This window comes from Pseudophryne corroboree, chromosome 2 (assembly GCF_028390025.1).
Source record: "Pseudophryne corroboree isolate aPseCor3 chromosome 2, aPseCor3.hap2, whole genome shotgun sequence".
NCBI lineage: Eukaryota > Metazoa > Chordata > Amphibia > Anura > Myobatrachidae > Pseudophryne > Pseudophryne corroboree.
This window is the reverse complement of record NC_086445.1, coordinates 407746533-407762641: the sequence shown is the minus strand read 5'-3', so window position 1 is coordinate 407762641 and position 16109 is coordinate 407746533. Positions and strand designations below refer to the sequence as shown.

The following is a 16109-nucleotide window of genomic DNA, read 5'->3' as shown; positions in this document are numbered from 1 at the left end:
AATGACTAGAGGTGTTTTCTGAAAATTCCATCATTTGTGAGGATACTGCATAAAAAGATGATAATGATGTTGGAGTGTGATAAATGGGAATGTAGAAGGATGGACCCAGCACAGGGCTGAGAAAAACCTCAGCAATGAAGGTTTTCATATGAAATTGTAGTTTACATGACTTTTCACAAGGTGGCAATCTTATTATCTGCAAACACGTACTGGCAAAGCACAAACCACACCTGTGCATGCCACACTACTACTGATAATAGCAGTATACATATGGATCAGGTTTCACAGTTGTAGACCTGCTGTAAGTAACAAATGGGCAGGCTAACATGTTGTGGGAGGAATTGCTGGTGACTATCGTAAGCTTTTCATTTGGACAAAAATGAATGGTATCTTAGGTAAATACTCTGACCAGGTGATTTGTTCTACAAAGAAGAAATTTGATTACCAGCATTCTCTCAGGCTGCCTTTTAGAATACTTTATATATATATATATATATATATATATATATATGTATTTATGTGCTGAAAATAGAGAATACACAACAGAATGTTTTATGGATGACTCGCAGTAAATTTGCATATCTGGAAGGAGAAGTAGATTTTTACCATGGAATAAGTGTTGCCAAATGAAAAACTTAAATATGGAACTCAGTATTTTTCTAACAATTGTGATGGTTATTAAGAGCACATGTGGAAGCTCACAGATCACCACTGACACACCGGGAAAGGAAAATTCTGAAAACGATGAAAGAATACACATCTTTACTGTGGATTATGACCTGGTACAGATTCCCTATGAAATCACACTTTGGATTATTCTCGCCTCCTATGCCAAACTTGGTAAGTTCTTTACATATGATATGATACAAACCACCCACTACTGCAGTTTTGGTCAAAGTTTCTTGACCTAGATTGGAAAGCTAAGTATCATATAACATTAACTCGTGATTGGCATAATGTGTTTAGATAATATAATAAACCAGGTAAATAACTAAAAAAGGGTCAACTATTAAAAATAAATAATTATACATGCTTTTTAAATTGTTGTATTGAAATCATATTCACATAATTTTTTTATATATACTGTATAATGATATTCAAGAATCACGTTACTGACATAAGAGTAAAGTATGTACAATAGTTATTATGTCTTTACTTTTAGATGCTAAACAGAAGAATAGTTTTAAATGAAATGTTGTTTCAGTCTATTACATCCAGACACATTCTCGGTGTAATAGCATATTTTGTATTTTACTATTATTGTTTCATTATTGGAAAATATTGTAGATGCATAAAGCTATATTATATTGCTAACATTTAATTTAGTGGTAGATAATTATACTATCCTTTACAAAATGTGAATCTTTGAATTTGCATGACAGGTCCTTTATTTTATTACATAAAGGCAAAACACAGCCTTAAACCACCCTTTTTATATATACAATAGTGCTAGTGCCCAGCAACCACTATGCTTCAGGTTAGCATAAGGGAATTCAAAGAAATCATAATCGAGCACTGAACAACATCAATCTCAGGGGTAGCTGCAGATGCTTTTTAGCGATTTTTGAGTGGTGTGAATGAATAAAGAAACTTTGCGTGCACTAGAACATACAGTTATTTGCTTTAGTGAGCAGAGGGCCTGATTCAGAGATGTACGCAAACTAAAAAAAATTCAGCAATTGATCAATTATCAGTTGTCCGCACAAGGGCCTAATGGTGGGTACTCACCTGAAAGATTTATCTGTAGATCTACCAATCTGCAGCTATATCTGCCGATGCTGGTTGTTCATACACACTGCATAAACATCTTTGCCATCAAAAGATATATCCGATGTCAAGGTCTCCTGCTGGCTGGGACACATGCTAGCCTTGGCTCCCACAGCTTACTGCTCCACTGGCCAAGACTCCCGTTGATGGCTCCCGCTGGCTGCATAGGGATCCTACTAGCAGTCCAGAACTCCCGATAGATACAGCACTCACCACCCCTCCAGCAGTGTCCCAGCCCCCCTGGCCTGTGTGCATCCCAAACTCAGAGGCGTATCTACCCATTGGCAAGGATGGCACTCGCCAGGGGCGCCAGCTGAGGAGGAGCGCCACCCGACGGTGCCACCCGCGGCCAGGGGGTAGATACACTTCGTAGAGGCAGCACCTTTGTTCCCCCTTCCCCTGGCTATTCCTCACCCACCCCTGCAACAACCACGGCAGGCAGCGGAGGGAGCCACTGTAAAGTGCTGTGGTCCAGTGCCGCACTACATTACAATAAAGAAAATGCTGCATAAACTACAGCTCCCAGCAGCCCTTGCTGCCAGAGCTCACAGAAGCAAGGGATGCAGAGATCTTTAGTTCATCTTAGAAGGAGGAGTTCGTGAAAGAAATATCTGTACACTTGCTCTTATGTGGACCACCACTGGTTGTTAGTGGTGGATGAACATTTTAAGAACATTTATACCCTTACAGTTTCAGATGTTTTTTTTTTTATAAATCTTAATAAACTTGTATATTGGAACCTACTGATTGCTTTTTTAATATAAGATTATATTTGGACATTGTGTCACTCTATTGTATAATTAGGGGTGTTATAACAGCCCCAAGGCACCAATTTTACTATTGCCATATATGTGTGTATATATATATATATATACATGTATATATATGTCTCTACAATGCCCGGCATAAGTATATGTATAATACACACAAAGTTACAGTACATGCACCTTCCCTATTTCAAATATGGGGGGTGGGCGCAGGTCCCTTACTTTGCCTGGGGTGCTCGGACCCCTAGATACACCTCTGCCCAAACTTCCCTCAAAGCTCCGGTACCTGTCTCCTCCAGTCTCTGCTATGTGGTGGCAGGATCCAGCGCTCCTGTCTCTCGCTGATACCGCTACACTGCTGCTGCTCCCACGAAGACTCTGGATCAGTTGCATAATCCAACACACCTACAGTACATGCCGGACGAACCGGAAAACCTACACGAAGCACCACTATAAATAAAGATAAATTATAGATAAATTATATTGGTCATCAGCTGTGCATCACAGCCAATGTGATATGTCTGTGAATGACATCATTCACAGACATATCTTTTGTATACACACGCTGATTATTACATGATATATTGTCCAGTTAGTGCATGACATCATTCACAGACATATCTTTTGTATACACACGCTGATTATTACATGATATAAGTCCAATTAGTGCATGACATCATTCACAGACATATCTTTTGTATACACACGCTGATTATTACATGATATATTGTCCAGTTAGTGCCCAGCATAAGCCGCACGGTGCAGTGCCACCATGGTCTTGCAAAGGTGGTCACAGAGAGGACTTATTCACAGTTTGATTGACAGTCAGGGCCCATTTGGGAGAGGTAATGGGGAGTGGCAGCAAAACGCAGGTGTGTCGTGATCATTTTGCAGGTGTGTTACTACTTGTGACTTCAGTGCCGTATGTAGTAGAAATGTCACAAAGTCTTTCTTCCTGCCCCCCTGCTGCGTGGTCATAGTGCAACTCAGATGGTCAGTGTTTTCTTGATGTGCATCTGATGGTTGCGTCTTTGTACGCAAGCTGCAATTCAGGGGTACCTTTAGTGGGAGTCTCAATAATAATCCCAGTGTGTCATTTGCATATTTTTGCACAGCCGCCATGATTGCATTTGTGTACTCTACATCCCTGAATCAGACCCTGACCAAAGATTTGTGTATGTAGGATAGAAGTAGGATATCCTGCTTACTTTATTTGAAATGTAGAATAATCAGGGTTATTAGGGTGACCTAATAAGTCCCTTATGACTCACTTGCAGAACTCACTGTCAAAAGCTTGTCCCAATGTTTCCACTTGTTCAGGGATAGAACTCACCAATAAGGGGTCTATGTACTAAGCTTTGGAGATAGATAAAGTACTAGCCAATCAGCTCATAACTGTCAATTTTCAAACACAGCCTGTAACATGGCAGTTAAAAGCTGATTAGTACTTTATGTCTGTACATTTTTTCTCTCGCCAAGGCTTAGTACGTAGACTCCCTAATTAGTCTGTTAGAGAACAAAAGCAAATAAGATAACTGATAAAGACCTGACTCGAGTAGAGATGAAACCTTCCAAAGAGGCCAAGTGGAGAATTTGTCAGTAGCAAATAATCATATTACAGCTATCAGTTTATAGAAAATACGAAATAAATGATTAATAGCATCTGATTGCTTACTATGGACAGATTTTCCTCTTTAGAATGTTTGATATATGGTATGTCCACCCATGTTTATATTTGTGTAAACAGTACTCATGTTTTTTTAAGCTGTGATGACGAGAGACATTGATTATCAAGGCCGAATGATTAGTATTGCTAATCACATTGTCCCTCCATAGCTCTCACTGCACTTCCACATAGCTCTCAATGCTCCTTTCACATACTTCACTCGCTCACTCCACGAATCTCTCTGAACTCCCTCCACAGGTTGGAAGTCTACCTCCAGAAAATCACCCTCCACCTTCCTGGCTGGGAAACTAACATCAATCACACGCTTTACCAGCCTCAAGTCCCTCTGTGTCCTCCAGTCCCAAGCCCCCCTTTCTCCTGTCTAAACCCACCCTTCTCTCCAGTTTTATGCTCCACCCTCTATGTCTCTCTAGTCCTATGACCACCATACTGTGTCTCTCAAGCCTTATAGCCACCCTGTGTCTCAAGCCTTATAGCCACACTGTGTCTCCAGTATCATAACCCCGTGTCTCCACCCTCATGAACCACCCTGTGTTTCCAGTTTCATGACCCCCAGTACCTCCAATCTCATGACCTTGTTACTATCCACCCAGTACTACCACACCTAGTTAGCTCCATCCCCCTCTTATCTTCTGTCTGACTTTTTTCTGGCTGACCGGCCTGCTCATTCTTCATGCTATGGCTCCTGATCCGGGCTCTGGCTCTTCCCTTCAGCGGTACAACATTAGTGATGTTACGCCACTAAAAATAAACAAATTCACAGGGGAATCTCCCCTGTTGGTTGGTCTGGTGTGGACTGTGATTTGGGCAGACAAATAAATACAAAGGTCATTGGTATAGACAGCACTAGAGTACCACCTAGCCATGGTTGGCTAGGTAATGTACATTTCTGGTTGGATAATGTACGTTTCTAATATTAACATTGTCTTTTCCATCATATTTAGATTACCCTCTGCATTCCCTAATTTAAGAGAGAATGGGGGGAATATAGTTAGATTGTCAAGTAACGTTGTCCTTATTAGGATCCCAAAATTTAGGGAACTGTCATAAATAAGCAAATGTGGTAATCCAGTGATGCTCTTTCATTCATTTAGTTAGACTAAAGGATTTCTTTGATCCACTTGATTGCTGTATTTGACAGCAATGGCATGGTAATGGTTAAGTCCAGTCATGTACAGCATTCCCCAGGAGAACCCCCGCCCCCTATATATTAGTTTCTTACAGCCGGATTGCTGTCACTGACCACTGTGGAGGATTACACTTGATGTCAGCAGAAAAAGCGATAACATGGGAGATATGGTAAGAACACTGGAACCAATAAGTAACCATATGCAATTTTGCTATAAGTAATAAATATATTTAAGTATTAAAATGGTAACAACGGTAAAAACATTAGACAACTGTTAGTATGAGAATATGCACTGAATTGAAATGTACTGGTGCTGACCACTTATAAATGAGTGTCTCTTGCCTAAGTAGACCTGGAACACTGTATTATTTTATTTGGAATCTACAAATCTTACATTTGTATTATATCTTACAGGATTTCACCTGTATCACAAATTGCCATCAATTATGCCAGAAAGTTGCATCCTGATTGCCATTGGTGTGCTACTTGGGGCAATTATTTATGGGACAGATCACAAAGCACCGCCTGCTATGAGGACAGATATCTATTTCCTTTATCTACTGCCTCCAATCGTACTGGAAGGGGGATATTTTTTACCAACTCGTCCTTTTTTTGAAAACATTGGAACCATTATTTGGTGGTCAGTGATGGGGACTATTATTAATGCTTTTGGCATTGGAATTTCCCTATATGGTATCTGTCAGATTGAAGCCTTTGGTTTGCAGGATGTATCTCTGCTACAGAATTTGTTATATGGAAGCTTGATTTCAGCAGTGGACCCCGTAGCTGTCCTTGCTATTTTTGAGGAAATATCTGTGAATGAACAGCTATACATGATGATCTTTGGAGAATCATTGTTGAACGATGGTATAACTGTGGTAAGTAGTAACATATCTATAGAATTGTTGGATACACAGCACAATGTTGCTGTGGATCGGATCTGTAAGTGATGCATTACAAAACTGAAATTTTAGACAATTTTTAGACAATTCTGTTTATGTATTGGAAAATTGAAAGATATGCAATTATAACTTGTCATAGGCATTGTAACTGGGAGGGAATCTAAAAAATAATGTGCATCTTCAAGTATCTACTAAAAGAGAAAAAAAAAACCAACCAAGGAGTAATACAAGTTGAGAGAAAAAAAGAAAATGAAATAAAATAAATAAAATAAAATGAATGCAAACGTGTAGAAGACATTGTTCAGCTTATCACAACCTGGGATTTTGTAATACACTGTACATCAGCTTCTACACATATTTGCAAAAAAGTGCTATAAGCATTACTTTTAACCCATACATTCTACCCTACAGACACTGGCGTCACAACAGGGGTGCGGCCCGTACCCAGGTGTAACTCGCCGAGGGGTGACACCAAAGTGCTAACTCCTCTTCAGTGATAGGAGCAGGGTACTGCACTGTGACATTATGGGCAGTACCCAGTTCCTGTTACTGTGCAGGAGCCAGCACTGCACTTACACTGGTCCCTGGGGGGCAACCCGCATCTCCAGGACCCCTGGAGTAACAAAATGAGGGTTTGGACCATGAGGCCACACGCTTTGCCTGCGAGGCCATGCCCATTTTTGCCAGCCCGAACAATGTACCCTCCTGCACCGGGTGTCACCGCGGGTATGGGATTCATGGTCAACAGAGTCTAGGTTGACACCCATTAGGTCAACACCTATTGGTCAACAGTGGCTAGGTTGACACTAGAAATAGGTCGACATGGCCATTAGGTCGACATGAACAAGGTTGACATGAAAAAAGTTTGACATGAGTTTTTCATGGTTTTTGGTGTTGTTTTCTTCTTCGTAAAGTGACCGGGAACCTCAATTAGTGCACCGTGTCCCCTAGCATGTTAACTCACTTCGGGCAGGGTGCCTCGCTCTGCTACTGCTGCGCTCAGCACAGGTTACCATTCCCAATCATAGTCCACGAGGATTGTAAAGTATGAAAAAGTTAAAAAAATAAAAATAAATGTGAAAAACTCATGTTGACCTTTTTGCATGTCGACCTTGATTCCGGATTCCATCACCGCTATCAGTGATGTCTCTGCCTACAGGTGCCAGACTCATTAATTTTATTTATTTAATTTTCTGTTTTTTTGTTTTTGTCCAATCTTTATTATTCTTTGGTTGTTGTTTACTGTGCTTTACTGCCTTTGTATGTATTGATAATATAAGCTGCATCATATAACAGTGCAAAAACATTACACACTATTATCTAATATCTATTAAGAGGTAAATGGACAGGAAAATGTATTGGAGATAAAAAGGGAAGGCAAAATTTTAGTTAGAAAAATGCATGATTCTGGATGATAAAATATCATATTATATTGGTTAGTGCAAAGGATCAATTTCTTTTCTTTTAAACCAGTGACAGCACCCTTATTGCACTGTGGTGAGCACAATATATTCCGTATTTTTGCAAGAAAAGGGACTGATTGAAAAATAAGGCGTTAGGTGGTTTTGGATGATAATAATTTAAACACTGATGTCTGACAACTCTAAATATAAATATCAAAGATGAATACTGTAAATGAAGCTACTACAAAAATAGCTCATATACTGTAGATTATGATAACATGTGAGGGCTTTAGCTTCATTTGGTGGTTTATGTCAAATTATATTTGATTTTAGTATTTAGCAGAATTCAGCAACTACAAATTGCATGAAGATACAAAATATCCTGTGTGTTTGGCCTGTTCATTATCACTTAAATCTTTTTTTTGTTTTTTCAAACTTTTCATGTTCAGTTGTAATTTACAAGAACTGACTCATAATCATTCATTAAGCATGCAATGCTGGAGTTATTACTGGTACTGTAGCTCCCCCAAAAGTTTCTGCATAGAAATAATACCATTCACTAAGTTCCGAAAAAGCATTTTTTATTTGGAACTTGGGTGTATGCAACCCAAAGATGATGTACCGGCCCCTGAAAGTCTTGATAAGCTCCTATTTCCATGGCAACTTATGCAGGAGAGGGATTTTTTCAGATCTCTCCCCGCTGTGTCCTCACTGCCTCCACCTCATTCCGGATCTCTATGCTTTAAATCTTACAGATCTCCATACTTTAAAATAGAATAGGGAGGCAGATTGGCAATTCTCCGCTCGCTCCATCCAGTACCACTGATGATCTCTGGGCATCTGTGCTGGTACACTGCGCATGCCTGAGATGAAAAAAGGCGCAAGTGCCATTGGAGAGAAGAGGGTGAATTGTCTCACACTACTGAAAAGCTCTCTCTTCAAAAAGAGCAGCTTTCTGGTAATCAAAATTATCTTGATGAAGTATAATGAATTGGTTTGAATTTGACAGGAAACTGGTAGTTTATCACAGTGAATACAATCCTACATTATCTCTAATGAGACCTTTTACATGATGAATGTGCCCCTACAACATTTTAGCACTTTTTGAAATTCACCAATACATAACAAAAGACACTGTCCCTCATTCTGAGTTGTTCGCTCGCTAGCTGCTTTTAGCAGCAGTGCACACGCTAGGCCGCCGCCCTCTAGGCATGTATCTTAGCTTAGCAGAAGTGCGAACGAAAGATTAGCAGAATTGCTCAGGAAAAATTTCATGCCGTTTCTGAGTAGCTCCAGACCTACTCTTATCTTGCGATGACTGCAGTCTGTTTAGTTCCTGGTTTGACGTCATAAACACGCCCTGCGTTCGGCCAGCCACTCCCCCGTTTCTCCAGCCACTCCTGCGTTTTTGCCTGGCACGCCTGCGTTTTTTAGCACACTCCCTGAAAACGCTGAGTTGCCACCCAGAAACACCCACTTCCTGTCAATCATACTACGAACACTCGAGCGACTGAAAACCATCGCTTGAGCTTGGGTAAAACTACAAAGTTTTGTGTGAAAGTACTTAGCGCATGCGCGCTGCATACCATGCGCATGTGCAGATTTGCCACTTTTTCACTTGATTGCTGCGCTGCGAAAAATGGCAGCAAGCGATCAACTCGGAATGAGGGCCACTGTCCATGCCAATGGCGAGTTAAGAATGAAAAGACGGATTTTATTACTGCATTAAGACAATGTTGATTTCTTTGTTTGAAAACAGTGGGTGAGACACTTTAACACCTAAATAGTGTTTTTGATATACTGTAGTTAAAATATTCTTTTAAACCAAACAAATAAACTTTTAATATTTTTAAATGAGGCTCCATTAGAATAAACTCAGCTATTAAATAAAAATGCAGAAATATATTTATTTATGAACAGCAATGCATTTGGATGAACAGTGAATAAAGTTTATACATATGCACCTGCCTCAGTGCCATACACATAAACTAGTGCAGCTATCAGTTTGGAAGTGCCTCCCTGCAGATGTTGGCGTGACCATTTGCAGAATCGTAGTCCACTAAGGACCTATGAATACCAGAAAAAGTAAAAACATCACTTTAAGGTCGTCTCTTTGAACACCACCTTGACAAATTACAGTTTTTCTGTGTTTTTCTTGAATGCATTGCTTTTCTAGATTTCAGGAGAGGAAGGGACATTGAGAGAAACTCTAATTCAAGCTCACATATTACCACTTTAGCTACCTAGGAGGACCAAAAGGACTCTCGATCTTCAGATGCATACTTAAAATGAAGTTGTCTGTTGTGCCTAGGGGTGACCTCACTCCTAAATCCGCCCCTGTGTGTAGCTGCAAAAACATACAGTACAGCAATAAGACATATGGCCCAGATTTATCAAGCCTTGGAGAGTGATAAATAGCACAGTGATAAAGTACAAACCAACCAGCTCTTAACTGCCATGTTACAGGCTGTGTTGAAAACTGACAGTTAAGAGCTAATTGGTTGGTACTTTATCACCGTGCTATTTATCACTCTCCCAGGCTTGATAGATCTGGGCCATACTATACTCAGAAAGCTGCGGGGGACCAGTGGCAACTATATATGCATTGATGATGATGATGATGATGATGATGATGATGATGATGATCACAGTTCCCAGCACTAGTCAACTGTGTAATTGTTGGTTGTGAATGTACTGCTGGCCCTGAAAGGTTAGTTTTATGTTGCTAGGCATATCATTTGCTTTTGAGTGTTTATTTTTAACAATTTTTTACTTTTTTTCAGTGGATAGTGTGTCTGTTTTATTGATGTCTCATTGCAAATGTGTGTTTCCTGAGCTACATAAATCATACTTGCCTACCTGACCCTCTCCATGAGGGAGAAAATGCTCTGTTCCTGGACTTTCCTGGTAATGTATGATTGCCATCACCTGTGGTGAAACACCTTTCTTATCAATTACCTAGCTCACCACAGGTGATGGCAATCATACATTACCAGGAAATTCCAGGAACAGAGCATTTTCTCCCTCATGGAGAGGGTCAGGTAGGCAAGTATGACATAAATGGATGTACAGCAGGTATTCCCAACTGCGGTCCTCAAGGCACACCAACAGTGGAGGTTTTAGTGATATCCAGGCTTTAACACAGGTGACTTAATTAGTACCTTAGTTATTTTGATTTAACCATCTGTGCTGAAGCCTGAATATCACTAAAACCTGCACTGTTGGTGTGCCTTGAGGACCACGATTGGGAATGCCTGATGTACAGTATGTGACAGACTGGCATAAATCGGTGTCAGAGCCACACATGCAGGGATGTATTAAAGCCAGAGGTGGTTGTCTGCATTGCCCTCCCAGCACTCAATCTTACCTAGTGCTGGCAGGTGGCTCCCTACTCTTCCGCAGCACCATCTACCCAGTGATATTTAGGAAGAAGGCACAAGCGCACAAGAGAGCAAAGGCCAAAGTCTTTGCTTACACTGCACAGCACCATCTCCCCAAAGGTGTCATTAAGAAAATGTCACTGTGGTGGAGGAGGGACCACTTACTGGTTCAAAGTAAGTATACTCTGGCTGCAAGGAGCATGCGGTGTCTGTGTGGACCGCACACCCTGCACCCAGTATAAATATGCCTATGCATACACATCTAATTTTGTATGTATTTTTTCAAATGTAAATATTGTTCATTTTGAACCAACCCATCAGACCTATACGGCGGGATGTAATGGAGTCCGAGATCGTTAGATTGTTAGAGGTGCGGGATGCCAGCCGCATCCCACATTATCAAATGTTGCTGTGTTCAAAAATAGCCACACATGGTTAATATACTTGGGCACTGGCGTATCTATAATGGGTGCAGTGTGTGCGGTGCACATGGGCCCCTGAGAATAGAGGGGGCCCCCACCGCACATGCTGCACCCATTTTTTAAAACGTACCCCTCCTGAGTCCCGCGCCGACGTCAGCAGCACTGTGGAATCACCATGAAAATGGCGCAGCAGCTATTTTCACTATGTTCTGTGCATGTGCAGTAGAGAAATCACTGGGAAAATGGCTGCAGCACCATTTTCCTGGTGATCTGCATATGTGTAGTAGAGTCTGAGCCCTCTAGTGCTCAGACTCTCCATAGCTGCCAGCAGAGAGGAGGGGGACCGAACAGAGGAGGCAGCAGTCGGGCCTTCTGCTCTCTTAAAGCACCCCTGACTTAGGGGCTCATTTATCAAGCCTTGGAGAGAGAAAAATAGCACAGTGATAAAATACCAGCCAATCAGCTCCTAACTGCTATGTAACTGCTAATGTAGACTGTGTTTGAAAAATGACAGGAGCTAATTGGTTGGTACTTTATCACCGTGCAATTTATCACTCTCCAAGGCTTGATAAATCTGGGCATTAAAAAGAATATAGTTTAAAATGATGTACAGTACATGACCAACATTAGATGCTGTAACACTACTATGAACAATATAAAAAAAAAAGCAAGTTAGATGTATCTTCATTCCTTATAGCAGCGCTTATATAGATTTCCTTTGTTCCTCTGTGAAACAAAGGGAAAATGGGGCCAGGGCTCTTATTTTGAAGCCCTGAAAAAGCAGTATGGGTGCATGTGCTCTTTTAGGTCTCTATATACTCTCTATAAATATAAAATATCAAAACCAACTTGCACCTTTGATTGACTTGAATAGAATTGTGCTCACAATTTAATTAACACACATTTCCTGCAGTCATGCTTTTAAGAGTGGAAGCATACAGACATTACAAAACAGAACATGGCAAATATGGAACAGACACTGACATCATAACATAAAAGATTTAAAAATGCATTTATTTATTTATTTTAACATTTGTCCCGAAATAGAAGACTCATTTCTCCTCGATAGGAGGAGGGGTGTAGCAGCATGAGCCAATAAGACGCCACAAGTTCTGTTATTCGTCAAGTTCTATTTAATGTTTGTTGGGGCCAGAGCCCCATGTTTGTTGGGGCCAGAGCCATTACTGCTCTGGACAGTAATATATGTAATACGTCACTGCAGATAGGTGTTTTGTACTGTATAGTTCCTCCCCTACCTCTTACACACCTGACTGCAGCCTGTCACTATTTTATCAAAAGCAGGAATGGGATGCTGACTGAGGCTGATATGACCAGTCCATTAATACATACAGAACTACCAGGCTTCCAGTCTGCGCCTGGTGAAATGGAAATGTGTACAGTACAAATGTGTAGTCAGGTTGTCAGTTGGAATCTTCATGTGTTTTTGTACGTTAGGTAAATAGGCAAATGGATAGATGAAGCTAAAGTCCTACAAAACTGTTAATACAAAACATTTCCACATTTAGCATGTCTGCCTTGCAGTGTTCTCTATTAAGAGTTGGGAGAGTGCAGGAAGCACTTTCTTTGGCTATTTACTGTACTTGGCGGAAAAAAAGCCATCACATACATTTATATAAGCAGAGTGTGTGTACATACTTCTTTTATCCATTGTATTTTAAGATGAAAGGAATCTTAAAGGAAAGGAATGGCTGCAACCAGGAAGGTCAGAATAAGTAACTAATGAACTAATATTGGGAGAAACTGTCATTCTAAAAATCACAATTCATTTTTGTGTTCTGTAGTTTCTGCTATACAAGTCTGTTAAAAACCATTTACATTTTTAAGCTGACTCCTGCATGTATGTCAGTACAGTAGACGTAATGGTGAATACTCATTTATAATACACACTTGGAACTGATATATGAAAGTCATGTAGATACCGAATATTGTGATAATGGCAGTATATTGGAAACATTTCCTTCTGATGATCGCAATAACTCATCAACATGTAAAAAAAAATTTAGGATTGTAAAAAAAAAAAATCCTGTGAATGGGTTTTAATGTAAAGCAATGCTGACTAGCAATAAGATAGGCGTTATCAGACACAAACAGACAGTGTTTGCACACAGCACATGTGCAGATATGAATTTACACATTTTTCAGTGTGTCCTAGCTATTCTTAATTGGACAGAACTCTCTGTCATTCCATGAAAGAGCAGTTTGGGGTGGGTACTGTACTGGGCAGTGACAATGTGGCTTCTCTGACTTATGGGAGTGTAATGGGTGTGTAGCTAAATCTCTGTGTTATTCTGTGTCGTGTATAAGGGTAAGGGAAGCCTGTGTCTGACAGATCTCTCACACCTAGCATGGGGCTGATGCAAGAGCACATACTATTGATGATGGTTGCGGTGGCTAGTATAAAATCAACGGGCAGCAAGGGCTTCCGCTTGCAGACACATGAAATCTCTGCATTATGTAGTAAATTAGGCTTGCAAGGCTGCCCACAGCTACAGCCATTTTGTGTGCAGTTCAGAATCAGACTCTACTCTAAGTGAGCACAAGCGTATATGCATACCTCCCAACTTTGTCCTCACCTAAAGAGGGACACACGCGTATGTATAAACATGGAACCCCTTTGGTGCGTTGGGCCCGTTTTTTTTTTTTTAAACCCTGTGGATTCTACATGGAATGAAGAGGACCGATCATCACTGGAAAATAGGTGAGTATTTATTTATTTATTTCCAGGTTACTAATTGGATTCTACTTGACGAGGGGACCGAGGGGCTCCGTGGGACACTAGGTAAGTATGTATGAGTGTATAAGTGTGCATGTATGTTAATTAAAGTTATACTGTCACGGTGTGTGTGTGTGTGTTGTTTTTATTTGGGTATTTCTTTTGTTGTAGAACTACAGGTACCAGCGGGCCCATTATTTTCCTGCATGCTAGTATTTGTGGTTCTCCAAGTACCAGCAAGCGGGGGAAGCTTGCTGGGACTTGTAGTTCTACAACAAAAGACAATATTCTTTTTTCACACAAACAAAGGCTATCAGCCCCCCATCCACCGCCCAAGGATGGGGGGGGCAGCCTCGGGCTTCACCCCTGGTCCTTGGGTGCCTGGAGGGGGGACCCGTTGATTTAAGGGGTCCCCACTCTTCCAGAGAACCTTGGCCATGGGTGACTAGATGGGGGGTAATGCCACAGCCGCAGGGACCTATATAAAAGTGTCCCCCGGCCGTGGCATTATCTCTCTGGCTAGTGGAGCCCAGTGCTGGTTTTAAAAATACGGGGGACCCCTATGTCTTTTGTTCCCCGTGTTTTTGGTACCAGGGCTGCGCCAAGAGCCCGGTGCTGGTTGTCTAAATACGGGGGAACCACAGTCATTTTTCCCCGGTATTTAAACAACCAGTGCCGACTCAAAGAGCCCGAGGCTGGTTATGCTTAGGAGGGGGGACCCCACACAATTATTTTTTTTTATCTCTTTCAGACCCCTTTCCACAGATAAGCATGCACAGATCTCACTGATCCGTGCATGACTATCTGAACATGCCACCAAAAAGCAGGTCTATTTTAAAACTGCTTTTTTGTACGAATTCTATGCTTTCCCGGCAGTGTTTGACTATTGTCGGCAGTGATTGTGAATACAAATTCTTAGTAAATTACCGAGTTGTATCAAATAACAGGTGTGTTTGACCAATGGTCTATTCATTCGTATTTGTGAACTCAGCCAGGAAAAACCATACAAATAGCCCCAACACTGCCGAGATTTGTTTTTAGTAAATTCCTGAGATGGCAAAAAAAAGAAAAAACTCGGACAAAATCGGGACCTTAGTAGATATATGAAGTTCAGGCACACATAACTTTGTTAAAAGATTTTTTATTTTATTGTGAATGGTTAATAAGGTTTTTCAGAAATAATTTTTTTTTTTAACTTTAAGTTCATATATAAAAAATTGTTTAGAAACTATAACTGCATATATATTTAAATTTTTTTTATATATATAAAAAAATTATTTTTATGCAAGAAAAACTTCATATATATATATATGTATAGAAAAAACCTAATACCGGTATACAACAGACATATAAGACAATACAAGATAGTGGGAAAAAGGAGTAAAGGAATAAATTGGAATATATGATTATTTAGATTATTTAGACAGACACGCTTCAGTGTTTTACTCTGTCTATATTCCTATTATGTTTGTATCCCGAAATGCACCATTTGTATGTCTCTATTATGCTCGTATATCAATCTGTGTATATACACAAGTCTTTATCAGAGGTGCTCAGCTCGTCCTTATGCAGAAGGGGACGTCCCTCTAGAGAAGGGAAAGTAGACTGATGTGTTAGAGTTCTCCGTGGGTTAGGGGGTATACTGTGAATAATCTTCTTTCCCCACTAACCTTATGGATGTCTTCCCGTGCTGGAGACTTGTGTCTCAATTCGTCCAGAGGATGTTGGTGTCTGCCGGCAGACAGATCAGCTGTTCACAACGGCGGTCCGGCTTGCAGGCTTTTCCAATCCGTTGCTCCACAATCGACGCGTTTCGCCTGCGTAATCAGGCTTCGTCAGGATGATCGATCCCTCCATCCTTCTGGTTTTTAACACAGGTTTTGCCCATACTCGTGAGGCTAAAACGGAACGTCACTTC

The 16109-nt window shown here is 40.7% G+C and overlaps 1 protein-coding gene across 1 annotated transcript in view; it reads left to right on the top strand.

Moving 5' to 3' along the window:
• Positions 1-5781: 5781 nt before the first annotated feature.
• The window catches only part of LOC134992196 (sodium/hydrogen exchanger 4-like), a 101443-nt gene continuing 91115 nt past the window's right edge, over positions 5782-16109 (top strand). Inside the window, exon 1 of the mRNA XM_063950767.1 lies at positions 5782-6228. Coding sequence (XP_063806837.1) covers positions 5797-6228 — 432 coding nt within the window. The 5' untranslated portion in view covers positions 5782-5796. The remainder of the gene's footprint in view (positions 6229-16109) is intronic.